The sequence below is a fragment of the Mycteria americana genome, chromosome 2, assembly GCF_035582795.1.
Source record: "Mycteria americana isolate JAX WOST 10 ecotype Jacksonville Zoo and Gardens chromosome 2, USCA_MyAme_1.0, whole genome shotgun sequence".
In the NCBI taxonomy this organism is placed as follows: Eukaryota; Metazoa; Chordata; class Aves; order Ciconiiformes; family Ciconiidae; genus Mycteria; species Mycteria americana.
The window spans coordinates 10,419,465-10,446,033 of record NC_134366.1 but is presented as its reverse complement, the minus strand read 5'-3'; the positions used below and the strand labels follow the sequence as shown (position 1 = coordinate 10,446,033).

Here is a 26,569-nt window from a genome sequence, read left to right as displayed (position 1 = left end):
TTAAAAAAAAATTAACAATAAATAAAATAATCATAAAAAATCAAGCGCTACCTGAGATCACACATCCCCCCCCAAAAGATCCTCCCTCAGCCATTAATTTGCAATTAAATACCCGCTAATTAAGCTGGCAGACGTGCACCAGCGGGCCAGAAATTTACTGTATGCCCAAAGGTGTGTGTCCAAACGTGCCCCAGCCCCGCGGAGAGCGGCCCCGGGGGCAGGGGCAGCCCTTCCCCGACCCCGTATCAAAGTCCGACGGGTGGACCGTGTCTGTCTCCATAAAATTAATCTCTTTAAAGCCCAGCGTCTCACAAGAATACCTTCAGTGTTCCAGACTACAAGGGCAAATATGTTTTTCAGATTCTGTTTTTATGGACGGATTAAAGTTTATTTTCCATAATAGGGCACCTAATAAAACTCATAAAGCTCTGTCAGTCTTACAGCTGGTGGCCTCATTTAACACTTTCACTTCGTAAATCATTTTACAACTTGCCAGGTGTTTCCAAAACTGAAAGGAGAGGAGGGGGGGGAAGAGAGCAAGGAGAGGGGGGGAAGAGAAATTAAAGTCACTTAAAATATAGATACGGTCCTTTGGCGGTGGCTGCCTTTGCGTTGTCGCTTGGAAGGGCTTCAAAGAAGGTGTCGATCCCAACGGGGGAGAAAAGCCTTTTAATCAGGATTTCCCACGCTCTTTTGAAGTGGGGATGCTCGTCCCCGCGTGCAGCGCAATCAAAGGCTCCGGGTGATTAGCGGAGCCCGGTAACGGGGGCCACACGCTCCGCGCCCCGCTCCGCCTCGCTCCGCGCCCGGCCCGCGGAGGCTCCGCTCCCGCTCCCGGAGCGGCCCGGCCCGGCCCCGGGCGGGGGGTGCCCCGGGGTTTGCCCAGCCGGGCAGCATCGAAGGGAGCCCGTTATCTGCCGCAGCCCCAGGTCAGCCAGAGCCCGGGCTGGGGACGGAGGGGACGCACCCTCCGGCTGAGCACCGCCCTGGGGTCCCCCCGCCCCGGGGTGCCCCGTGGGAGTTGGGGGGTCGCTTTGCCTTGAGAGCCAGCACAGGCAGGGCTAGCAGGGCTTTAATCTGACCCCCTGTTTGTAATTTCATTATTCGATCGGTTCCCTCCCCCAGACACAGTAGGTAACGAGCCTCTTAAAACTTTCATTGCTGTACTTGAGAAGTGGTAAGTATGAACATGGACCTTTGGTAGACATTTTACTTGAAAAAGCAACGTGGTTTGGGCATGGATGTCATTAACTGGCAATTTCATAAGCATTAAGTGCTAAAACAAAAGAACCAAAATAGGATCCATATGTTCGAGGTAAACCTGCTAAAAGTCTTTCAAATGGGAAACCATAAATATATAATCCCCCTCAAACTCTCTGTGAAACTGCTGGGAATGAAATACTTCACCAGCAGAGTGACTATTGATTATTTCTGAAGTCCAAACCGTTGTGCTCATCCAAAACTAAGGGATTAATGTCACCTTTTTCTCTAGTTCTCAGTAAGACCCCATCCCACACTCCCTCTTCCTCCTCTTACGCCCCTTCTCTTTACGCCTGCAGGGCCACGAGCAGGAGGGTTGCATGGCCACTGCTCCCTGTGTGATTGTGAGCGGCTGCTTTGGTCCCATGAATCCGTTCCCGGCTCTGATTTCTATTCCCAGCTCTGATTTCCCTGCCAGCGCCTACACTAGGAGTTGGTTCCCCAGTGCCACCATGGGCACCAGTGATCCCTCAGGGCAGTGAATCTCAGCATAGATCCCCTTCTTTCTTTCCCAACTCTCCCCTTGCGTGCTGCGGGTGCCAGGATAACCACATGGTGCTTCAGCTGTGAAAGTAGAAACATTATTTTTCAATTCTTCAATTCATCATTCCTGTGATGTGCAGGGTGCTTCTTGGTTGCCTGTTTGAATCCCATGAACAGCAATGCAGGACAAATAGTGGAAGGGATGAAGCTCCCAGGGCACCGCAGTCTCTCTTGGGCATTGTGTGTAGTGACCAAATTACAGTCCTTCTGTCCCCAAAAGGCTGGTGCAAGTCTGGCCAGAGTTAAATGCCAACCGCATGTTACTCGGGAGTTACTCGGCAACTGTGATATTTTGATTTCTTATTTTGCACTAATGCTCATGCAATGAGGATCACATCTCCCGTGGGTTGGGGTTGTCCCTGATTAATAGATGAGGCGGTTTTGTCTTTTCTGGGACTTTTTGCTTCATTTTTCTCGCCTTGAGGAGTGAGGGGTTGCGTAATGTCTCCTCCAAAGAGTCCTCTGCCGGGGCAGAGACCCAGGGAGGTATTTACTGTCTTGTTCTCCCTACCCTGAGGGCTCAAAATCTTCAGTTTAACTGAAGTCCTGGGGCTCTCCTCGTGTGGAAATGGAGTGCCTGCATGGAAATGGGATCAGCCGCGACGTGCAGGATGTCAGCGTGGTCATTCAGTGGTCTTTCTCTGATCACAAGCTACTATCAAAATTTGGCGTTCAGCTTCCTTTTGGAAAAGATACAGGTTTTGCTGGGTTAAATCTAACTGGGACTGGTCTCTCAAATCAGCAGATGAGAAGAACAACGTCCTTTTCTTCTTGTAAAACCCAGCAGAGCCAGTGGCTTGCAATGAATTGTGTAGCTGGAAGGCTTCGCTCCATTTTACTGCTTGCAGGACATTTGCAAGCAGATCGCAATTTCCTCTAATTAATCCATTATTTGAAATTATTATTCACAGGACTTCTGTTAATGTTCTTGGCCGATGGCAGCTTTTGGCAGGTTGGACTCGTGTCTGAAGAGGGAGCAGGGATGGGCAATGCAGAAGGCTCTAATTCGGCTGCCTCCCCTCTTCCCGCACAGAGGAGACGGGGACGGAGCATTCCTGTCCCCATCCAGCCTTGCTAGGCTGTGGGTACCATTTCCATAAATACAAACAAAAGGCAGCCAGCATGGTTTTTAACCTGGGGATGGGGTAGGGGAGCCATCCCAATTTAGAACAACATCTCAAGGGATAGGGCAAATTGTCCATTGCTTGCTATCCCCAGATGCCCTTTCTGGAAAATACGTGAAAGCCAAGCACAAGCTGCCGAGCCGCCTCCAGTGCTAATTTCTGCAGTGTAATAGTGGCTGGCGATGCGCAGAGGTCTGCATAGACGATCTAATGATTCTTTCTGGACTTCAACATGATGAATCTATAAAGTATGTATTGCTGTAGCAGCTAGGTGCAATTTTAGAAATGTTAATGAGTAATTACATAAAGGTTGTCCACAGCCATCGATGTTAATCACTGTTCTTTTGCCAGGGATAATTAAGATGACACTTCAGCAGCATCAGCCAGTGGTTCCTGCTGTCTCTGCTGCCTCCTTCTCCCTTCCCAGCTCCTGCCACGGCTTTCACCCTCCTTCAGGGATCTTCTTGACTACCTTCACCCCTCCCATTCCCTTAGCCCCCCAACTTTTCTGAAGGGCCTGATTGACTGTGGCCTGAGGATTTTTAAGATGTATATGAGCATTTCACATGATCTTGTGAGGGTGAGCTGAGGGTGCCAAGGAGAAGCAGCCTCGGGTGATGCGAGGCAGCGATATGCTGCCTCCATGGTCCTGCCCAGAGCATCACGGCACTCAGCTCCATTCTGCAGGTAATTTGCTTAGACAACATGTGCACCTTTCTTCAGCCTCCACCTCATGAACCAGCTGGTCTTCCCACCTTTTTTGCCTTTTTGTGTGCCTTGGAAACCTCTGATGAAAGGATCATGGCCAGTATTAATGACTGTGGAGGAGCTGGAATAACAGCTGTGTAAGTATATGGTTTGTTGTAATAGAGCTTATAAATTTTATCCACATTTTCACTCTTCAGCCGGTGATCAGACACTGTTCAGTGTAATGCAGGTTTCAGGTGATGAAAAGTCCATGATGGAGGTTTTAGCAGAGGAGAGAGACCCCGGCTGTGCCACTGAAAAGAGTGGGTGGGTGGGTTGGGGTGTGAGTTCATCTCGTGCTTCTCCTGCAGATTTCCAAGGTAAATGAGTTGAACTGCCTGCGTGCTGGTTCCCTGGCTGTAGGACAGCGAGGAGACCAGGGACCTGTTCACCTGCAAGGACCACGGAGCCATGTTGAGATGGGAAGGCCAACCCAAGTGTCTGAAGCTGAATCACCCCCAGGGAGCAGGAGCTCTGGGCAGCATGCAGGTAGCTGGCACTTGCACCACAAAAAAGATCTCCCATTCTGTTGATCCTGAAACTGCCCAGAGAGGGCACCTCTCTCGTTACTGCAGATCCTCATGGGTGCTCTTTGCTTTGGGAGTGGGAGGAAGAAAACTCTTTCATCAGCTAAGGATGGCAAGATACCTGAAACCCCCACTCCTTTATTCTTCCAGATCTTCATCTTTAGGACTGATAAATACATCTAGAGCTTACATTTGAGGGTGGATTTTAGCAGCAGAGGAATATGGGATAATGTTGAAAAAGCTTAATGTCCTCTTCTGCAAAACCTGTTAATCCTCTGCCTCCGCCAGCTCCACGTCAGCCTTTGGGTAGCCCTGGCTCCTCCCTGGAGGAGGCCATTTCAGGGAAAGTGTTACTCAGCATCTGTGAGGGTGTCAAAAACCTGGCCAGGAATAAAGAATTGCTTCTCCAGTGCTTAGCAGTCTGAAGGTTCCTTTAAACTCACAAACCCGGTGTAAGGTTTCACAAGAATAGGGCAGCCCAAGAAATATCGATGGGTCTAGTGTCTCTCCGGACCCGATTCTCACATTGCTTTCAGACCACAGATAAGAAAGACGAACTGAGTCAAAACCCACAGCAGCTTTTGAGCCAACCTACTGCCTGCTGCTCAAGCTCTGAAGCGCTGGTGAAGAGCTCCCTAGAGCCTCCCTCGACAGCTTTTATCATCGTAGGAAGCGCTTAGGATTCACAAGTGCTGTCCCCGCCTTTCTGCACTGCTTCCTAATCTCTGCTGCACAGTACCTGCATAATCCTTGGTGTAATAAAAATCTTCAAGAGACCGATAGGCTTAGTTTCATCTTCATACAAACCATTTAGTTAGGGAATTTGGAAAGTAAACACCACCTATTCAATGTTTTAAGGGTGAATTGAACTTCAGACTAAGGAAAAAAAAATCCATCCAGAATATACAGCTTTGGCTGAGGAGGCGAGATGATTTTGTGAATAAGATGCAAGCCTAGAAAATGCAATCAACATGACTTATTTTTCCCCAGGGTGACACTGAGCATACCTTGACTTATTGTCTAGGTATAGAAATATATTGTCTAGTATAGACTTATTGTCTCTATACTAGAAAAATGCATTGCTCCATCCCCTGACTGTAACTGAAGGCTGTTCCCGCCGCGGGCTTCGCTGCCTCCTAACAATATTCCCTGTTATTTCACGCCAGGGCTGTGTGTGCCGGCACACACCCAAGAGAGATTCGAGGGTACTCTTACCGTCTGAACGGTAAAAGGTCCGTAATGGAGTTTTTAATGAAAAATGTGTCATGCTTGGAAATCTTTCACATTTGAAAATGAAACAACCATTTCACTGTTACTGACAAAAGATTTTAAAGGAACTATTCAAAAAAGGTCTCTATTTGTAATCTTATTGTGTACCTCTCATTCTAGTTACATTACTTCGTCATTCTTTTAATGTATTCACTTTGAAGTCCTCCATTCGCACAAAGGGAGCTGGTTTTGGTGTGTGAACTGTTTTGTCCTAGGACACAAGTTTTAAGGAATATTTGGTGCCAGCTGGCTCTTCCTAAACTTATTCTTGATAGACGCTCATTTCATTTCCTTAAAGCGTTATTAGGGAAACCACATGATATCCGATTCTGAATTGTGCATGCATTTCAATTAGTGGAAGGCTACTGTAATTAGTTTTAAAGCAAGGCTGCAGGTCGCACCAGAATGTGAGGACAGCACAGCGGTTTTATATGGGCAGCTGCGATGTCCACGCCCGCGGGCCTCATGGTAAACTAAGCTTTACTGGAGGGCGAAGGAAAGTTCCTCCAGGCGATGAAATCATGAAAAGTGGCATATGGTAAAAGAGTCTTATCTACCTACAATTTCCTGAAACCAGTCCAAAACAAAAAAGTCTTGGGTAAGACTTACACCCTGCCTTTGGAAAAGCGACCCTGCAGATCAAATTGTCTCCTGAAAACCTAAATGCTTCATCTACTGCAGGAAAAAATCACGTATTGATTCTCGCACACACAGGACGTAGCCAGGCACTAAGCCGCTATTACACTCAATGCAACAAAAATTTGAGTATTAGAGTTGCCACTTGCGTATTTATTAAGCTGAAAGCACTGTCGTGCACATTTGGCACCGTGCTGCTCCCGGGCTGTAACTTTTCACGTGCAAAGTTCACCCATAGAACAATGCGAATCAAACGATCCCAGATGTGCTTTAAGTACGGTATTGGGTTGCACACCTTCGCTAGCGCGAGGCAGGGCAGACCTGCTTGCGTCTGCGCTTTCGGAGCACGACTGATATCAACCCGTCATCCCCGGTGTGCAGGACAATGGAAACATGTCAAGTTGAAAAAGCCCTGCGGATACTTGGCCCATTCAGGTGCGGTGTTAAAACCCTGCCAAAAGGACTTGCATATGATTTATCAGCGTAACACTCTGGCCAAAGCTAAAAACCAGACTTTACTGCCCTGTTAATTTTGATACGGAAAACAGAGAAAGTTAAAACATCACTGTCCAGCTTAAAAGAAAACAAAAATTGAAACCGTGATAATAGCTGTGAGTGGATAGTGCTGTTTAAAGGGGGAATTGAAATCTTCTGCTATATAGCTAAAAAATCAAACCTCCGCCTTTTAGTTAAATGCATCTAAAGCAGATCACGCCGTATTTTCCACGGGCTTGTCAGGCGTCAGGATTAGTGTTGCAACCGTAGGTGCTTGGTTTTCCAGCGTAGTGTATTTTTACCAATTCAAAGCTATTTTCTGCTCATGAAGTAGTAACTCCCCCAAACCTCCTTTATGGAAGTACTTTCGACATTTTAAGTGGCATCCCTCTTATTGGAATGATCTGGGAACATTTCTCACAGAGGCTTGATGTCAGCTAACAGACTAATACTCAATAGGAAGACATCTCAACATGCTGTATTTTGAGTTATGTGTGTTATTGAACATTTATTCCACGGCAGACAAAGCAAAACATCTCCAAGCTCAGCGTAACTTCTCCAGCAGCCTCTGCTGGCAGTCAGTGCTTAGCGTGCAGTTCTGCAGGAAGGCGCTTGCCAGCATTCGGGCTTGCTGCTGTCACAGAGAGACCTTATAGCACTGACAACCCTGCTATAAGCAGGAGACACCTGGGCAGGGCTAGCTTTGCTGGTGACAAGTTTTTTCTCCAGGGTTAAAAATTATATATATATAAAAAAAATAAAATGTTATATAATATATAGCTATACATATATTTATACGTACATCTATAAAAATATATAAAACATATATCATTTTAATATATATATATATAAATAAATACAAAATCATCTCAGCTTTCCTTTTCACATGTGCCTTATATCCTTGGGAAGCGACTGGACCACAGAAGCACCAGCTTGCAAATGCATACGCGCATCACTAGCACCCTCTGACAGGCTTTCCACCTCTGTCGAGCTGTGGCAGTTTGGCCGGTAGGACCATGGAAAAAAAGTGTTAAACATTACAAGATCCAAGACTCAGGAATTCTCATTTATGCTAGAACTGTCAAATTTCTGTTTGACAGTTATTCCCTCACTGAATCACAGTGAGAGGACGGGACTTACTCCGAAACGCCCGCAGCAACTGTCCTTGTACCATGACTACAGCACCATGGACTGGCAGTGTATTTTGGCCACTTTCCTTGAAATTCAGTTTTTCAAAAAAATTCACATTTATACATAAATGTGACAAATGTAAAAGCTGCAGGCAGGTGAAATCTGTTTTCTTCAGAAACAAACCAATGGCTCTAATAACTAAGTTTGAACAGCATGTACTAGCTCTTTGGGATAAATAACAAATGCAAGTCTCTATTTAAAAAAAAAATAGCAATTGTAATTTTCAACTGTAAGGTTAAAACCATCTCCTCTAATTGCATGGCAACACCTGCATCACACTGCCTCAGGCAGCTGCAGCAAGCGAATAGACTCAGACCCATAAAACGCTAGGCAATCTTTCCATGGGAAGCAAAGGGTGGTCGATTCTGACCACCAAGCAAAGCATCCAAAGAAGGAACCAGCAGCCTGTCACATTTAATTTAAGGAAGATGTTTCAAGATTTATCTCAGAAGAGGAAAGTTGCCTCAACCTCCCAGCTAGAGCACTGTGTTTCCATTTATGTGTTACTAAACCACAAACACATTGAAACGCTGGGTCTACCTAAACTCCTGCAAAAAAGGTAATTAATTAGGTGGCTGCTGCAGTCTCAGGGGAGCGATTTTTACTCACCAAGGTTCCATGCATTCCACAGCAGCCAGTTTCTAGGGGCTTGCACAGATTTTCTCCCAAGTCCAGCCTCCAAAACTAAGATATGAGATTTGGCACAGTTGTTGGCAAGGGAGCTGTTTACATGCATTCTCCAACATTGTGACTTTTGCATCCATCAAAATAGCAACAATTCTTCTGCTGCCCATACTTTTGTGAATTGGTATGAATTTTAGAAATATTTTAACTAAATTTTGGCACACTCTTCTGCCGGTTGCATGTCAGATGCAACTGAGGGTAAATGGCCAGTTTTGTGTGCTTAAAAGCTGCCAGTGGTATGAAAGAGGCTGAAGAAGCATCTTGCTTTGTTCTTTTGATAGTCATCTCTTCTGTGTTAGTTGTTACCATGCTAGTGTAACCTGGGATTTTGGAACTGGGTGTCTCTGCTCCCAGGACACCTTGTTCCCTACAACTTGCCCTTTCCAACGGAGGAAAGGTGAGAAAAACAGCTCCCTGGCTGCTGGGGGAAGCACTCCTCTGCCTGAAAACATTACTCATACCACTGAGCAAGCAGAGTATTCTACATTCAACTCTTTGATTAAAAAAAAAAAATTAAAAAATTCTTGTCCACCTCTCTTGCTGCAGAACAAAGTTTTCTGGAAGATGCCTACTGGGAGCAGATTTTCCCAACAGGGACAGATCCAAAGCAGCCGAATAGATCAATTGGTATCAAATGCAATTAGAAGGCACCGTGAGTGGACTATTGGACACCAGTGGGCAAGCCCAGTTACAGAAACAGGGCTGGCAGCTCTAGCCCAGGTAGATTATGCAGATGCAGCATATATTGCAGACCAGAAAGTGCTTCCCCCTCTCCCCCCAATTTAAAGTCATTCCCTTCCTGCCAAGCCAGCTAGAGTAAAGCTAATACAAACAGCAGAGCCTTCAGAAAAATTGCACTTTAATGTGTAGTGGTAAGGTGACAAAAGAAACAAACCATTAACACTGACTGTTACAGAAAGAAATGTACATGTGGTTTGTTTTGTTTGGTTTTTTTTTGGTTTTTTTTTTTTTTTTAAGAATTTGCCTGCATTTTCCATTCAGATGTTTAAGGAAGGTATTCTTTTGTTAAAAGACTCATACTGATATTATTCTTTATGTCTAGAAAAATCTGATTAACACAAGTGATTAGGCAACTAATTTTTAAGCTGCGAAAAACAGGCTAAAAGAGCAATAAAACTATGCTGTGATCTCTAAACCCAATGTAATTGGGCAAAGTCAGATCTTCAAGTCGTTTCACTACAGCTTTGAATCCAACTGAAGATCTTTTCCTGACCCATAGTCAGGTAAACAATTCACAGAATTAGCAGATAACTTCAACACTTTAAGAAAAAAGTCGATTTCTTCCAAAACTGACTCACCAGTAGTTGTGCCATCTAGTGGCCTGTTTCTTAGGCAAGTACAATGATTAGTTATTAAAAGCCTTCGGTTAAGGCTGCTTCTTTAACATACAGTGGTCAGTATTATGCTATTATTTTAAATGAAAGGTTACAATATGCAATGCAGAATGCTAGTGCTGGCTGGCAGTTATCACAGAAGAGAAATTCATCCTTCTCCAGATATTAACCATCAACATGAAGCACTCATACTAAAAAAGGACATGACAAAAAATGTATTTTCCCTTTCTTCAAAAAGGCCTTGCATCACCTTCAACTAAACCTGTAACTAGTGTGTAGAGCAAAGTAACTGTTTACATCAAAAAATGGATCCTTTAGAGTAACGTGGCTCTCCTCATTCTCAATTATTTGGGTCTGAAAGACTAACACAGCTTTGCATCTTCACGCAGACTCAGTTTTTCTATGTATTTTATTAGAAAAACAGAACTATAGCTTCAATTTGGATTCTTTTGCTTGCAAAGCCTTGGTTGCTAGTTCAACTCTCTCTTTTAATAAGCTAGCTTCTTCAGTACTTTTTTGGGCTTGTACATTTTTCAGTAAGAAGTGGTTAAGGAAGAGTTTCAAGCCTTCCCGTAGCATTCCCAGTTTGGGGTTGTCAGATATCCTGTAAAAATACAGATCAAAAATAGTATTTAGTCTTCTACTGTTTCAGAAATTTCTTAATTTTTTTTTCTTTATCTTCTGCAAATAGAGACATAGAAAAAAATCCAACCTATAAAAGGAGCTTTTCTGAAAAGGCTTTCAAATTACCAGCAAGTCTACATTGGTTTGGCAAACAGCCCAAACACACTCAACAAACAATTGGTTGTCAACAATAAAACGGGATATTGGAGCCTTAGACTCGCTTTATGTAAACAATTACATTACAGCAAAACCCAAGGCAAACGCCATGTTTGAGCTTCCTTGTGGAAAAGCGTTAATGGTTGAAACATAATCACCTAATTTTTTCTAACTTTGTGACATTACAAGTTTAATACAACAGAATCACCGAATAATTTAAGTCAGAAAGGCTGTCGGCAGGTCATCTTGTCCGACCTCCTGTTTAAAGCCGGACTAACATCCAGGTATGGTCAGGTTGCTCAGAGTCTTACCCACTCAAGTCCTAAGCATCTCCAAGGATGGAGATTTCCCAGCCTCTCCAGACAACCCTGTCCCATATACAAAAATATGGTTTTCCATACAATGTTGATGTAAAAAAAAAAAAAAATCCCCCAAACTTTTCCCTCATTAGTATTTCTTTATTTTTCCTTCTTATGCTAAAGATACCTTCTAGCAAAGACTGCTGGGCGAGTGAATCCCACTGCACACAGATAGTAAAGCAATAAGGAAAGCAGGTAATTACAGAGCTCTGCTCATGAAAATCCTATGACCAAAATGATACACTGAATATCCAAAAGCCTTATTTTGTATAACACTTCTCACAGCTGTATCTATATCAGAGCCTGTACTAACACACAAATGATACGCTTCCCCCCACTCACCCAGAAGAGCTTACTTTTTAAGGGATGGATGGCTGATCTTTGGAAAAGGCACTGTATAATTCCAAACAAAATAAGCAAACTTCTTATCTTCTTAATTAGTACTCACCAAGGGCTCCCTGGAGATCTCTCTGATCACTTACCTAACAAAAATGTCACTAAGTTCTTCAGCATCTGTTTTGGTTAACAGCGTGCTTAATACTTGTCGCAAGAAACGGACTTTGGGTTTATCTAGTTCGCTGAATTCAATTACCTAGTGGAGAGAGGGAAAGGGAGAATTAGATTAATTCAAGTATTTCAAACAGCTGAATTATCTTCTAAATGAACAGCTTTTAGCACACCAACTGGCCTCCCATATATACCAAGCCTTAAGTTTGGCACGGAAGAATTAGCTGAGAATGCTGCCTCCAGAAGCCAATCAATAAGGAAGCAGAGAAGTTTCTAAGGAATAACCTGTCTACTAGTACCAGCATACCGGATATAATTTCTCAATTAGATAAATACTTCAGAAGTACCTAGGACAGTCCATGTAATTGCTTGTTTAACACATTTCAATTGTTCTTCTAATAAAGTTCTATGGACTCCTCATTCTGAAATTCAAGTGCTCAGCATATTTCTTTCTGGTCTAATAAAAATCAACATCAGCTAAAAAGCATAGCACAGAACCCACTGACAAAGCCTGTTAATGAAGGGGCCTCAGTTCCAACTCTGGAGACTCTAAAGAAAATAATCTTACAACTGCTGTAGACATAGAATTGTAGGCTTTCTGTATGCCTGGGTCTCCATAGGTTCCCCTTTCCTCAAATGATAGCATTACCGTAATCAATGGGATTAATCTGGTAATTTTAGAACAAGTTTTGTCTTAGCTTATGACCATGAACAGCTAAAGTACCAGCTAGGTAACAGAGAAAATACATTTTCCATAGAACTAGCAAATGCAAGGAAAACACGGAAGTATTTTGAAAAGATGACACACCAACCTTGAGAACTGAAAGCGGCAATGACTTTGTCCTTACTAAGTGAGCCAACAGTGAAACCAAGTTGGAGATGGCAGCGGCTGACAGGTTTTCTAAGTCTCTGATTTTGTCCCAAATACTAAACTGAAATGTCACCTAGGTGTCAAAAGAAAAAAAAAAAATCCTACAAGTCAAGTGACTATTTAAATGAGTAACAACATAACAAAACCTTTCGACCTTCTATTCTTTATGAGCCCTCTGTTAATTAACAGAGATGCTTGATCAGACTGTTCAATTCTTTTAAAATGTGTAAAAGAGGAAAGCAAACCTTCTGCAGTAGTTATTTTATTTCCTATTCAGAGCTGACCCTGAGTACGCCTTACTGAATGCATAGCTATACCAGCAGAATTTTTCCTCAGGATCAAGATCGTAACAGACATGCATCCATTCTCAGGTATTTAATAAATGTCTTCCTAACCACAGTAATGACACTAAACCAAAGCAGAAACAGATTTTTCTTCACCTGAAATCGTCTTTCATATTGACAAAACTTGTTAGCCAAAAATGCATAGAAGGGGTTATATGTCTTCTCCTGTAAGCAGCAGTAAAGGATAACGTGAACAATTTCTCTCTCCTGCTGATCTTTCAGTCCAAGCCTAAAATTTAGCGAGAGAATGAGAATTGTTTAGTAAGGAAAAAATTACTGCCACAAAGTAAGAGTTACAGTCAACATCCGAGAGTAATACTGAAAAAAACCCACCAAACACATTACATTTTACTTGTTAGAAAGTTCTTACAAAGTCTTTAAAACACTGAATGGACTCAAACCCTTAAGACTCTGGGCTAAATCAGTATCCTGGTATGGCAACATGGAAATGCTATGGTATCATCGGTGTTAAAGGAGTGGCTGCAAAGGCAAGACCTCAACAGACAGAAGTGGAATGATACAAGTATAATTGCTGCCTGGGGAAGGAAAGGTAGCCCACTCCATGTCTGTAGCTCTCCATGAAAAACGGAAGAGAGGACCCTGTCATCATGGAGTCTCGTGCCTTTGAATGTAGCAGTAGTACTGCAGCAAGCGCTGCTGCATGGTGTACCAATACAAAGGTTAAATAGTGAAACAAGAACTGTAGGATCCTGTTGTGGTTATCTCACACTTTTACCTACGGTCATAGGAGGAAAAACAGCCTTTGGATCAGCATAAGCCTATTTAGAGACACATGTCCAGGGCCATTCACTTCTGTGGTACTTAATAGGGATAAGAAAATATTTTAAGATGTTTTTCCTACTTGGTGATATGAATCTTTTAATCTCTAGGTGAACTCCACGCTACATAATACTTGAAGTTCATTATCATTTGACAGTACCCTAAGAGGATGCAGTCAGTGATTTCAAACCACCTTAAAAAAAAAAAAAAAGCCTGAAGAAAACAGTGAGTAGCAATGAGTACTTATGTTGGCTGCCTCAGCGTAAAGGCCAAGGACTGAACAGCTTTCCCACTTGAACAGCTGACCAGTCTAAAAGAGGGCTGAGACACTTTGGCAGGGAATGGTAACTAACTTGCAATGCACCTGTTCTGTGAATAATATGATTTAGCTTCCAGGGCTGCCAAATGCTTGGCAGCATTAAAACCAATTAAAATGAAAAATGCTTCGTATTATAATCTGAAAAATGTCATACAAAATTCTTTTCATTGCTTCAAGCTCAAGTTTCATATGGCATCAGTATAACTCAAGTGTATTTTCTAACTAAGTTTGACTCCACTGGAACTTGCTCTACAGTCTGTAGAGTACAGCTTGTCATTGCTTGAGTCTAATATCCCTCGTTTGTATACACCTCCAGACATCTGCCATTGCATTTGATCACAGACATGTACCAGATTAACAGAGAAAATATTGCCTTTCAGCCAAAAACCCCAGAATTTAAGGTTTTACAATATGAAAATCTGGGATGATTTCTAGGCTGATTGCTAATGAGCGGTGAAAACTTAGAAGTCTGCTTCTCCAAAAGAGACCAGCACTGTAAGTGCTGTCTCCGTGATATAAATTGCTTGCTCTCCCATCAGCCAAGTTCTATCTGATTTTATTACAGAGCAACAAAAGGGGTTTTTTTTGTTTTTTTTTTTGTTTTGTTTTGTTTTAATACACAGGTTTTCAGACACCAGACATGCATTTACTAGATGACTACTTGTGAGTTTACATTGCAATCACTAATTTGGCACACTCTCCTTTTCCTTGTTCATCATAAGGAGGAGCGGCTTATGAGGAGCGGCTGAGGGAGCTGGGACTGTTTAGCCTAGAGAAAAGGAGGCTGAGGGGAGACCTCATCGCTCTCTACAACTACCTGAAAGGAGGTTGTAGAGAGGTGGGGGTCGGTCTCTTCTCCCAGGTAACAAGTGATAGGACAAGAGGAAATGGCCTCAAGTTGTGCCAGGGGAGGTTTAGACTGGATATTAGGAAATTTTTCTTCACCGAGAGGGTTATCAAGCATTGGAACAGACTGCCCAGGGAAGTGGTTGAGTCGCCATCCCTGGAGGTATTTAAAGGACGTTTGGATGAGGTACTTAGAGACATGGTGTAGTGGTGGTTTTTGGCAGTGTTAGGTTTATGGTTGGACTCGATGATCTTAAAGGTCTTTTCCAACCTATATGATTCTGTGATTCTGTGATTCTGTGATAACTTCTATCATGACTTGCTTATTTAGGAAATATGCATGTTGCCAGATAGTATGTATATTTCATAAGCTTGATAACTTAGACAAAGAATATGCAACCACCTCACCTATTTAAATCATTCATGAGTTACGATATGCCCATGGACTTGTATGGCTTGATCACTTTAGGAATTTCCTCCTCTATATGGGATAACTGCCTCTGGAGTAGATTATTTATCACCAGCAGAAGCCTGCCTCTAAGTAGGCCAGTTATCATCAGCTGAAGTCCAAGACTATCATTGCCTTTAGATCAAAAATAGCAATACTCAAACCCACCTTTTAAAGTCAGTTCAAATGATTTCAGTAGATACAGTCACATACTTGCTATCCTAAATTACACACCACACTACAAGAGGATATCTAAGACTTTTATAAGTTTCAATTTTTTGTGAGATGCAAAGTTTCTCAAATTTGTCACCTCTATAAAATAGCTTAAAAAATTGCCTCTTCATCAAACTTAAGAAGCATTTGTTCCCCCTCATGTGCGAATCTGTGGTTTGTGAAGGAGGTGCAGCCTTCAGCTGATGAAACAGATCAAGTCTGACTCTCTTCTCTTTGTCTCCAGTGATGTTTCCAGTCCTCTCTTTACACTGACACTTCTGCAATCACAAGCTGAGCCACTTCAGGGAGCTGTTCTGGCTTCAAACTAATTACTTTCGTTTGATGTAAGGAGGAGAAAGACAAGCAGAACTATAGCAGCATGGATTTTAAATGGTTTAAATTACCATTTAACCACACCTCAACTCTGCCAGAGATCTAGCAGCAGATGAATCAACAAGCACAGTTAAAATATTTCTTTATGTATTTCTCAGGCTCTTCCTCATGAGACTGACATCAAACATAGGAATATAAATTCCCATACACTCTGGAACGCATGTTCACATTAAAGTTAATTCCTTTACTGAAAATTCTGTGTACTTTTCATTATATTCTGCCAGATGTGGGCAGATTTGAGAAGTCCTCTCTCTGAGTTTGCTGTATAAAAATCGGTATCAGCACACACCAGGCAATCTGTAGACAGAGTTTTTCTGCCAAGCCTGTATGTATACAGATTTGTATACTAGTTTAAATAGCACGGATGAGAGTCAAGGATCAATTTGCAAATTGAACTACCAGGTCTTGGCAAAAACTGCAGCAGCAGCAGCTAATTTCTTTTAATTGAACAGGCCATATTAAGATATTGGAATGACTCCATCACAGTCTTAAATCCAATCTGTGTTTTGCAGAAGTGGCATTTAATCAAATATTAGTTGACTTTATTACAAAGTCTGTTTTGGTTTGGTTAGCAAATTAAATAATTGCATGCCATCCTGGTAAGACAATTCCCTTGAATTACAAGGCTGCAATAGAAAAGTTCAGACTTGATCTCTCCCCTCCCAGTTACTATAGACTTACAATTAATATTCTGACAAACACAAAGAATAGCTTAGTTTGAGCTTTTCCCTGATCACATCTTCTTCTACAGTGTTTGCCAAGTGGTAAGGAAACTGGTCTTAACTTGAAATGTGACCCTGGAGCAAATCCAAAGCTAATAAATTCTGTAAGAGGGAAGTGGAGGTGCTAGAACACTACCAGGTCATACAAGTATGGACAGAGACCTACAAGATGGCTTAACAAGGTGGCAAGAAGTAAAGGAAGTGGCAGTAGCATGGAAATCCAGTGACAAAACCATGAGATGTTCTGAAGGGGCTTCTGGTCTGCCTCTGTAAGGAAGCAAGCCTGCAACAGACTTCAATCCGCTAGACTGGGATGCATATCTTCAATGCAAAAAGACACAGCTTCTTAAGTCAAAAGATGCTGTAAATCACAGTTATAGACATGAGTGACAATAACAGGGGCTTCTCCTTTCCTCTGACTGCCAGTCAGTTCTGCCTGCCCCCTACTAGTCCTTACACCAGGGTTTTGGTCCCTCTCCTACCCTTTTACCCTATGTGGAGCCCTAGCTATGCACTTCCTTAATTGTATTACCAATTAAATGCTTTTAAGCCCAGACCAGCAATGTTCTTTTTCCAATCCAGCTAATGCTATTTTTAGTTCTGGGCTGTCTTCTGTGCTAGTCTGTACTTACTTGAGAAGCTTTTCAAAGGCATCCAGGAAGTCTTCACTTGTCATCAAGACACAAAAAATACTTCTCCTGATATCGGTGTTCATTCTCTGCTTACGAGCAAGCTCCATTATCTTTGAACTCACCTGAAAAAAAACCACAATTAAATGCTATTTTATTTATGCTTGCTTTAAGAAAGCTATTTCTGTGCAGCCTCTAGTAAGACCATTAATGAAGATCTCCAGTAAACTATGAAGCATCGATCCAAAGGTCCTGAGCTTTTGTCCAGAGGCATCATCAGGAGCTTTTTCAACTAGGGAAATATATTTTAACGTATTTTAATTGTGCCAATTATTTTTAAGACGTGCTTCTCTAATGCAAGTCACTATGACCATCTCACCACACTGCTTTTAGAATCAACTTAGATATATGCCAGCCATGGACAGACAACACTATCTGCCAGAATTCATACTAGCAAATCCGCTTTAGGTCAAGACTCTTCTTCCACTTACATAACAAGTTACTTTTGCAATTCCACAGGATAAGAAAAAACAAGCTATACCATAATATTTGTAGTAACAGCTCTTATGAAGTGCACGAGTACAACATTTCGAAAAATGTAAGAGCAGAATTTACAGTCCAAAAACTTAAGTCTTACAAGAGCCCATGAAGATTTTTTTGGTGGGCTCTCAAATGAACTTATTCACCTGTATGAAGAATATTCAAAAGATCACAAACACTTAGACTTATAACCAGCACTGCTTGGATTTACCTTTCCTATATGCAGTTTTTGCTGAGTCTTGCTGTTTGTATCATCAATCATTGGTGCTCCACTCCAGGATGACCCTACGATCCACCAGCGACCAACCTGATCAGCACTGAGGAGAGATTCCAGGGAGACACGGAGCTGAGTTTCTTTTCCAGAACCACTGCTGTGAACCTTGAATAACAAAATACAAAAAAAACCCAAAAGTGTTTATTTGAAGCTTTCTTTTTAAAAAAACAAAACAACCCCCCCCCAAATACTTTAATTACTTAAAATTAATTTAAAACAAATAACTTAATCTCCATAAAGGTCTTCACAGGTTTGCCCCCCACAACCTTTAGTTTCAGTCAGCAACCTGAAAAGAATTTACAAGTTTCCCATATGCTCTAATTTCTCAAATACAAGAATTAGCTTAAATCTACATTTAGAAGCTCTTGATATTTTTTTTAATTTTTTAAAAAAAGACACAATCAATTAAAAAGTAGACATCTTCCAATCATAAAACTTGATTAGAGTTCAGACTTGATGCTGACATTGAAAATCACTTGCAGCACCTCACAATCTGGTCATGATTTTCCTTCTGAACACTTATGATCAAATAAAATGACATGACAAACTGCCTTAAGTTTTGTACAATTAAAAAACCAAAAAGTTTAAACTCTTTGAACAAAATAAGAATTTTCAACAAAGGATGCTAGAAGCATACTAAGAGGACTGCGAAAAACAAAGGAAATTCTACAGAACTAGGTTACCTAGCTTATTTTTGCCTGGCCTATTATCACTGATGTGCACATCCTGCACTTACAAATTTCTGAAAAACAAGATGCTCTAGGTGCTGTGGACAAGTAGTGTAATTTTCTGGTTGGAGATACAGGGACTCTAAAACCAGATTCAAGTCTTGTGAAAACGAATTAGTTCTCAATCCAAAGAGACAATTACTTTCATGCATTTTATACTGGATTGTTCTAGACAAACTGCCCTCTCTCCGCAAAAAAAAAAAAGAAAGAAAAAACATCCAGGTTTTCAGAAGTGTTAGACTTCCAAAATAATTCTGGTGAAGTTAGGAGCGGATGCCTGCATCCAAAATCTATGGAAAAAAGAACTTGTCATAATGACTCATTTCTTCTGCACAACCATTAAACATCCCACAATCTCTTTTTCAAGTATAGGACTTTGAGGCAACGTCTTTGGCTAAGTACTATGTCCTTTCTCAAACTGTTCTGCAGAAGGCTGGTTGACTGCTGACTAAACTTAGACACAGGATATAATACTTCAGGATCTAAGAAGTGATTTTTGTCCACAAGAGTTTCGGACTGTTAAACAAATTAAAAAATACTATAGGTCATCAAGTCAACGTACAATACAAATAATTACTTCTGGTTTAAGAACAGCTATACTACATATGTCAAGAAAGTTCTCACCAGTGTTCTTTGCAATTTGCGGAGTTTTTCAACTGGTTCAGGATCATAACCAGGAATCTTACGCATGTCATTATTCTTTAGTGCCAACATAGTCTCTAGCATAAATCGGACCTATTGGGAAAATAAATATTTCTGTGGATTATGTGCTGTGAGTTTCTTTAATAAAGGAGAAAGTGTACTTTGAAATTACTATTCTGTGAGAATAAGCAGCTCAGCTGGCAACATACAACAAAATTTAGATTACATGAATACAAAGAAGGATGTTTACTTTAACTCCTATTATATTCATTTCTGTTCAAGCTTCAATTCAAAGCTTAATCGGCTAAACACCACGCCTCAGTGACCTTTTTTTGAAGTGTACGAAGTATCAGGAAACAGAAGCACTGTCCATTGCATAAGACACAAAACAGTTCTAGTCTCAACCATTACAAGCATTTTGGTGTCTGTGTCCTAAGAACTAATGGAGAAAGACAGACAAGAAGAATGCAAATAACTGAATGCAACAACTGAACACTAATGGTAACTTAAAATCTAAATAGAGTGTAGCAGAAAACATTTTGGTAAATTAACACATGTATCCAAGTGCTCATTAAAGTCTATTCAGAACAGAAAATCTTTAAAACACACACACATACCCTAGTCTGATCCTGGAGTTTCTTCTCTGCTGTGTTTGCTTTCCTCTGGGCTTCAGTGATAAGTTCCTTCAAAGCCAACGCATCATCTTTTCTTAAGGAAAAGCCCACATTTTTCAGAAGAAACAAAATCAACTCAATCTCTTTTTCAGTGAAAGTGCTAACAAGCTTTTTCAGAATATCAAAGATCAGCAGGGAATGAACCACATGGAAGTTATACAGATGAGCAATCAAGGCAAGCAGATTTTCACATTCTTTCCCTTCAGCATCACTTTTACAGAGTTCATCAAATTTCTTCACCACGGCTTCCAAAAAGTGAGCGCCGACCTGGCAATAGTTCCATTGGCGGGGGGGGGAGGGGGGGGAATAACCAGCAGTTAACCATAAGTAGATTTTATAGACATCTGTAAAACATTCATTTTTGGGGCACTGCCACTATTAATTTTAAAGAAACGTTGCTCCTCTCAACCAACATGGATGTTCTACACTTACATATACAAATATTTAAGTGGCGTGACATTTTCTTAAAGTATATGTTATTTACACCTCATATATGCCATCCAGTTGCCTTTTAAAGTCTGTGCAAGAAAAGCAAATGTTATGAACTGACAGTACACATATATCAGAATTTGTTTACATAATTTTAATGGACACATATTAGCACCTTCCCAGCTGTCAGGCTAGCATGCTGTTACTACTAGTCATTCATCCAGTAAAAGCTGCATGTCAAAAACCAAATGCATCACAGAGTTCAGCATTCCAGAACAAAATCCTTAACAGGAGGGTTAAAAAAAAAATTGTAAAACAACCCCCAACATACCAAGTTTTCACAGTTGCTGAGCATGAGCTTAGGCTGATTTTGAAGTGGGGTAAGTCCTAGCCATTTGTCAGTGGTACAGTTGGGAAAAGAAATTTTGGAGTATCTATATTTGTGAAGAGAGAACTGATGCTAAAGACTGGAATTAGAAAGCATACCAAAATATAGGAAGGTACTGAACACATTACCACTAAACAAGACTCCCCCCCCCATTATTATGGAGCTATTTGCTGATTGTTCTGATGAAAACCAAAGTCCCAACAGCAGTACTGACTTGGATTAGAAGCCTTGACCAGCTTAGGTTTTAACTATCCAACGATCATATTGCACAAATGTATAAACACAGCTATTGGAATCCCAACTTCTGCATTGCTCAAACTAATCTTCAATGCAGCTGTGCTATCGCACTTTCATGTAATGCATATGCTACATTTATTTTACAGAAAAAATAATGGGGCTTTATACTATACTTAAATACTACAGCCTTAGATTCAAAGATGCTGTGCAACAAAGTAGTACAGAAGACAGTCTGGATATCATCTATCTATTTCTAATACCTATTATTATATCTATATCTAAAACCTATTACTAGGTATTTTGCAAAGTTTCAACTTCAAAAAAGATTGTGTTTCTCTTCTTAAAACAGCATTGTAATATTATGTTGTATTTGCAGTCAGAACTGCCTTTCAAGCAGCAAAGAGGAACAAAAAAAAGTTTAATGGCAAGGCTGCATGGAGAAAGCTGCTGTAATTGCATCCATCTGATGATATTTAATATGGTTTCAGAGACAACATTCAGGTCACTATATGACAAACTGAAGAACTTGCATCAATACATCTTTTTGATTGAGATGTAGAAAGAAAACATAACTTGATAGGAACATGGTGCTGGAGCACCTCAGTTTCCTGAGAGACATTTCACTGAAATTAGCTAAAATCTTCCCTTTGACATCAGTAGTTTCAGCTTCTTCTTAACAGTAAGCAAGAGATATTTATCTCAATCATTCATCAGGCCTAAAAACACAAAAAAACCTCAAAAAAATTTGCCATGCTTTTTGAAGTTGTTCATATTCTGGAGTCATTGATATACCTAGCTAATTCCACCAATGATTTGTATGATTTGGCTTAAAAAAATGACTTTTTCTATGGATGTAAAAGAATTTCTGTAACTGCAGCGCTTTCCTTATCTGGATACACATTGTTCAACAACAATAGCCTCATATACCCAAGAAATGGATCAGTGTAATTAAAAGAGGAGAAAACTTGAAGCTTAAAAAATTCAGGTTTATCAATGCAGAAAGATTTTGATGAAAAACACTGATGTTTTGACAAGTGACTAGTGGTAACTCATGGAGGAAATAAATTAATTAGATAAAGCAACAGACTTTGTCCCTTTCGCTTGTGGACACCTAGCAAATAAGCTACAAATACTGATGAAATTCAACTAGAGATGCTTTTTAGTGACACACAATCAAAAATGAAAAGGCAATTCAAACAAAGTATCAAGGAAAACACTCTACAATATGTATTATTAAACAAAATCAGTCCCAACCACAAGAATTACCTCAATTCCTACATTATGATGAAGAATGCTGACCAAAAGGACATGCTCCATCATCAATCTTGCAGGCATGGCAACTGCAGTAACGCAAGCATTCATGAGAATATCTGTCAGAGTTTCATTCATGTCCTTTCTGCTGTTGGCCATGTAGAGCTCTTCCATCTGTCCACTAATGGAGGCCAAATTTGGTTCACTCAACCTATTGAGAAACAAAATCCAGTGTTCACTTTTTCTTCCCTTTACATGATCCCACAATTTTCAATTTACCCAACAAACAACCTATTCTTTTTAGACAAAATAGCTTGGCTTAAGAAGAAAGATTGAAAAGATGACTGGAAGGGACCTTTTGTACTTGTGTTCACTAAACTAAAAAAATACCACATATGTTTAATTCTGGGGTTTTTTTAGAAAATATTTACATGTAAAAACAGATTAGCAGCAGTATTTACAAAGTACTGCCAATGTACTTACTGTCACACTGAACAGACTTATTAAGAAAAGACTTTGTTCTTAGCAGTTGTAACTATAGCACATCACAGTTGTCGGAGAAATTGAGTATGAAAATACCTCATACTTTTCTAACATATAAGGTATATCAAATTCTAAACCACTGAACAAACTGTATACTGTAGTTTGCATTTTACAGATAACATAGACAAAAGAAAATGCCAACAGATTTCTCATTTTAAAAATACTCTAAAGTGTTAATTACTTTTTCTGTTCTTCAGTACTTTAAGCTATGAAATGTTGCTCCTCCTCAGTTGTAGTGTTGGAGAAATTTAATTTTATTTAATTAAAAAAAGAAAATAATGCTTTTTTGGGGGAGTTATAACTCACATTATGAGTTTTTTCTATAGGCATACTCCAACTGACACTTAGTGAATTATACCTAGCACTTGCAGGCAACTGCTGTGTGGAATTCAGCCCAATCTTAAAATTTATTTTCTAGATTTTTCAACTTCTATAACAACCAACTTTGAAGAATTTATATCAACAAAGATAATTATTATTAAGGATAGCAGACCTGATAGCCAAATTAAAATCAGTTTGTGAAGAGAGAAGTCACATCCTTGCCACTTTTCTTTGAATGATGAGTACTGTCACATCAAATCAGAAAGATTAACGACTTTCCTTATTATATTACCTATTAATGAGACCATTCACCATTTTCTTCAGTCTTCCCAATTCTTCTCTTTTCTTGTCATCTAGTGTCTCCTGAGCTTTCCTTACTTGAGGGGGAACATACTTCATAGCACTGTGATTATGACTCTTACGAGGAAAACAATAAAATAAGATACCAAATGAGACTAGCATCTTAAATATTTGAACACAAATATACATTTATATTTAAAATTAATATACCAAGCTTTTAGTTAACTATATATTTTACCATCTAATAACTAACGCCAAAGGAACAACTTCATATGGAAAAGAAGCACACAACAAGTTATTGCTTATGACCAACTCGATGGCAGCTAAAAACCTCTTCCCTTTACATGAAATTTTCTTTAAGTTATTGTTATGAAAACCTGACATCTTAGGTCTTGGTTTTATCAGCTGCAGATGTACTAACAGTTTAATTTAGTGCCATGCGGGCTAAATGACCCGTTTGGCCTCGTGTCCTCCACCCGTGCTACAAGACCTAAAGCAGGCAGAACCTCTGGGATCATCCAGAAGAAGTAATACTTCAGTTTGCAACAGATATTAATTTTAACATAAGCACTTCTGCTAAGAGCAGAGAGAGCTTAATCATGTTCTTAAACTCTAAAGGCGGGGTAGCACCACTGTTTTGTTCCTTTTATTTGCTGATCTCGGATATAGAGACAAGGCCACAGGCCTTGTGCTTTAGGGTACTATCTGCCAGCATCCTGACCTGGGGGAACTCTACCCTCCACGCCCAACAGCTGTCCCTGGGACTTGGCAGGCCTCTGAACTCAACACTTGCTGGGCCCGGTGCTGTTTTGACCCACGACAACACTCTGCATGGCCTGACTAGACCGCAAACACCCGTGCTTTACAGAGCTGATGTAAACTCTGCTTTACTTTCAGGTTGTGGCATGTAGTTTGAGAAGCAGGTTTGCGTTATCTGAGGCGAACACCCTACCTGCTCCTCCTCCTCGCCCGGGGGCTCGCTGGCCTCAAGCACCCCGCCGTCCTCGGGGGATGAGGACGAGCTCCCGCTCTCCCACTGTCCCTCCACATCGCCTCCCTCGGAGGGGTCTGAGGCGTCCTCTGGCTCTTCCTCTTCCTCCTCCTCTTCCTCGTCCTCCTCCTTCGGCCCCGGCTGGCCCTCCCGCGGCTCCGGGGCCTCCTCCTCGTCGCTGCTCTCGCACAGCCTGCTGAGGCCGGCCCGGGAGCCCAAGGCGCCCAGCACGTAGCCCAGCCCGTCCCGCAGGAAGCTCTGAGGCAGCTTCTCCGCCGCGGTCCCCTCCTGCTTCTTGCGGCGCTTGCCGAGCCCCAGCTGCCGCTCCAGGCGCCGGATCTCCTTCTCCTCCTCCTCGTTGGCCTCCAGCAGGGCCCGCTTCCGCGCCGAGGCGGTTGCGGCAGCCGGGGGGGCCGCGCGGGGTGTCGGTGCCGGCACAGGCGGCCGCACCGCCTCTTGCTGCCGCGGCGGCCCCAGCCGCGGCTTTCCGACGGCGGCGGCGGGCGAGGCCGGGGCTTTGGGGCGGGCGGCAGGAGCCGGCTTCGCTGGGGCCGGCTTCGCTGGGGCCTCCACCGGCTCCCCGCGTTGGAGGCGGCGGCGGCGGCTCCGCTTGAGCCTGCGCTTCTCCTTCCTCGCGTCCCGGCGGCTCCTGCGGTTCTGCCTCTCGGAGTCTTTCAGCAGGGACAGCGGCGGCTGGTCGCCGGCTGCCTGCACGAACTCCTGCACCGCCTGCCGCAGCCTGTCCAGCTTCCCACCGCGGCGAGCGCGGGCAGCCGCCGGCCGCTTCATCTTCCTCTCAGCCACGCCGCGCCTGGGCGCCGCCATCTTGGGGAAGAGCCGACCTTCCTCTTCCGCCGCGCGGCCGCCATTTCGGGCCGCAGCGCCCCCTGCTGGGCGTTGGCCGCGGGGCGGCCCCTCAGACGGTCCCAGCTCTGACGAGATGGTCCCCGGGGGGCTGGAGCTCGCTTGAAACCCGTACCAAAGCCGCTACATCCGTAGAGATCCCCTCTTTTTTTTACGTATTTGAGAAAATGTAAGGTTTGTCCCTCTTCTTATAGAAGGGACTGGAACAATTCGTCCCTCATAGCCTTGGCTGTGGTTGCATAGGCCCTAATGCCTGCTGGGCACGAGGCTGTTGCTCGAGGCCGCAGGAGCTGAGGGATATCAGCACCCCTGGCTTCTCCTCCACCTGCCCAGTCCCCCATTTTAAGCCCCTTCCAACCCTCAGGTGTCTCTTCCTGAGCATGCCAGAGACAATGTCCCCGTCTACAGCCTCTGTCCAGTGCTAACTTCTGTTGGGGCGTTTCCATCCACAGCGGCGTGCAGGACAAGGTGATGCAGCTGCTGGGACCAGTGGCCCTTGCCACAGGGACGGGATCCTCCTTGCTTTGCCTGGCCTGGCATGCACAGCAGGTGACAACTCATCTGTCATTTATGTGATCAGAGGGAATTAAATGTCCCATGGCAGTTTCCTGCTGTCAGCAGGAAAACCAATTGGTTGGTCTTATTTTTAGTCTCTTTGCTGTACTGGAGGCTTATGCAACCTGCTGGGTTTGTGTGTCTGGCCCTGTGTCTGTGTCTTGTCCTCCCACCAACTTCGAAATCTAGTGCCAGTTTCAGTCATGTCTGGCAGATGTCTGGAGTTCCTGGAAACACTGAATTTCCCCAAGTTTCATCAAAATAGGTGGCTGGGTAGAGGAAAGAATTTCTCAGCTGAACAAAGTGCCACAAGATGAGTTTAGACCTTAGCAGACACCAGAAAACACAAATGAAAGCCAGCGCATATGACCCAGTTTCAGAAAAAGGGTTGGTCTTGAATCTCCTGTGGGGACCAAATCCATAGGAAGTCAGGCTTCATTATTTTGTTCTTTGGCGTTGCACTCCTGACCTCTCTTGAACAATGAAGTACTGCACAGGACTTATATTCTACCTGAAAATTTAATATGGCTTTATTATTCAGAAGATTATTTTTGTCTTTCTGTGCATGTTTCCATATTCTCTCATTACATCATATGTCCTAGGTGACCCATGCTTCAGAAATCCAGCTTTCTCAAGGCTGATGCATAATGAATCTTTCACTCTCAGTGACAAAATATGTTGCATTGATTTGTCAAGGCATTCCTTTTGCTACATTTGAAACTATATATTATGCTATAATTTATTGCTGGGCTGCTCTTTATTCATGCACAGACAGCTCACATGCATTTTG

The 26,569-nt window shown here is 42.2% G+C and overlaps 1 protein-coding gene and 1 long non-coding RNA gene across 2 annotated transcripts in view; one reads left to right on the top strand and one right to left on the bottom strand.

Moving 5' to 3' along the window:
* Positions 1–9,441: 9,441 nt before the first annotated feature.
* NOM1 (nucleolar protein with MIF4G domain 1) lies at positions 9,442–25,229 on the bottom strand. The gene is given in 12 exon segments (XM_075492389.1): positions 9,442–10,435; positions 11,453–11,562; positions 12,290–12,421; positions 12,789–12,921; positions 17,046–17,167; positions 17,794–17,961; positions 19,209–19,319; positions 19,844–20,167; positions 22,221–22,416; positions 23,362–23,484; positions 24,317–25,202; positions 25,205–25,229. Coding segments are annotated over 12 exon segments (2,508 nt in total). The 3' UTR covers positions 9,442–10,257.
* Positions 25,113–26,569, top strand: part of LOC142405281 (uncharacterized) — a 21,372-nt gene continuing 19,915 nt past the window's right edge. Inside the window, exon 1 of the long non-coding RNA XR_012774115.1 lies at positions 25,113–25,773. This is a non-coding gene — a long non-coding RNA (uncharacterized LOC142405281). The remainder of the gene's footprint in view (positions 25,774–26,569) is intronic.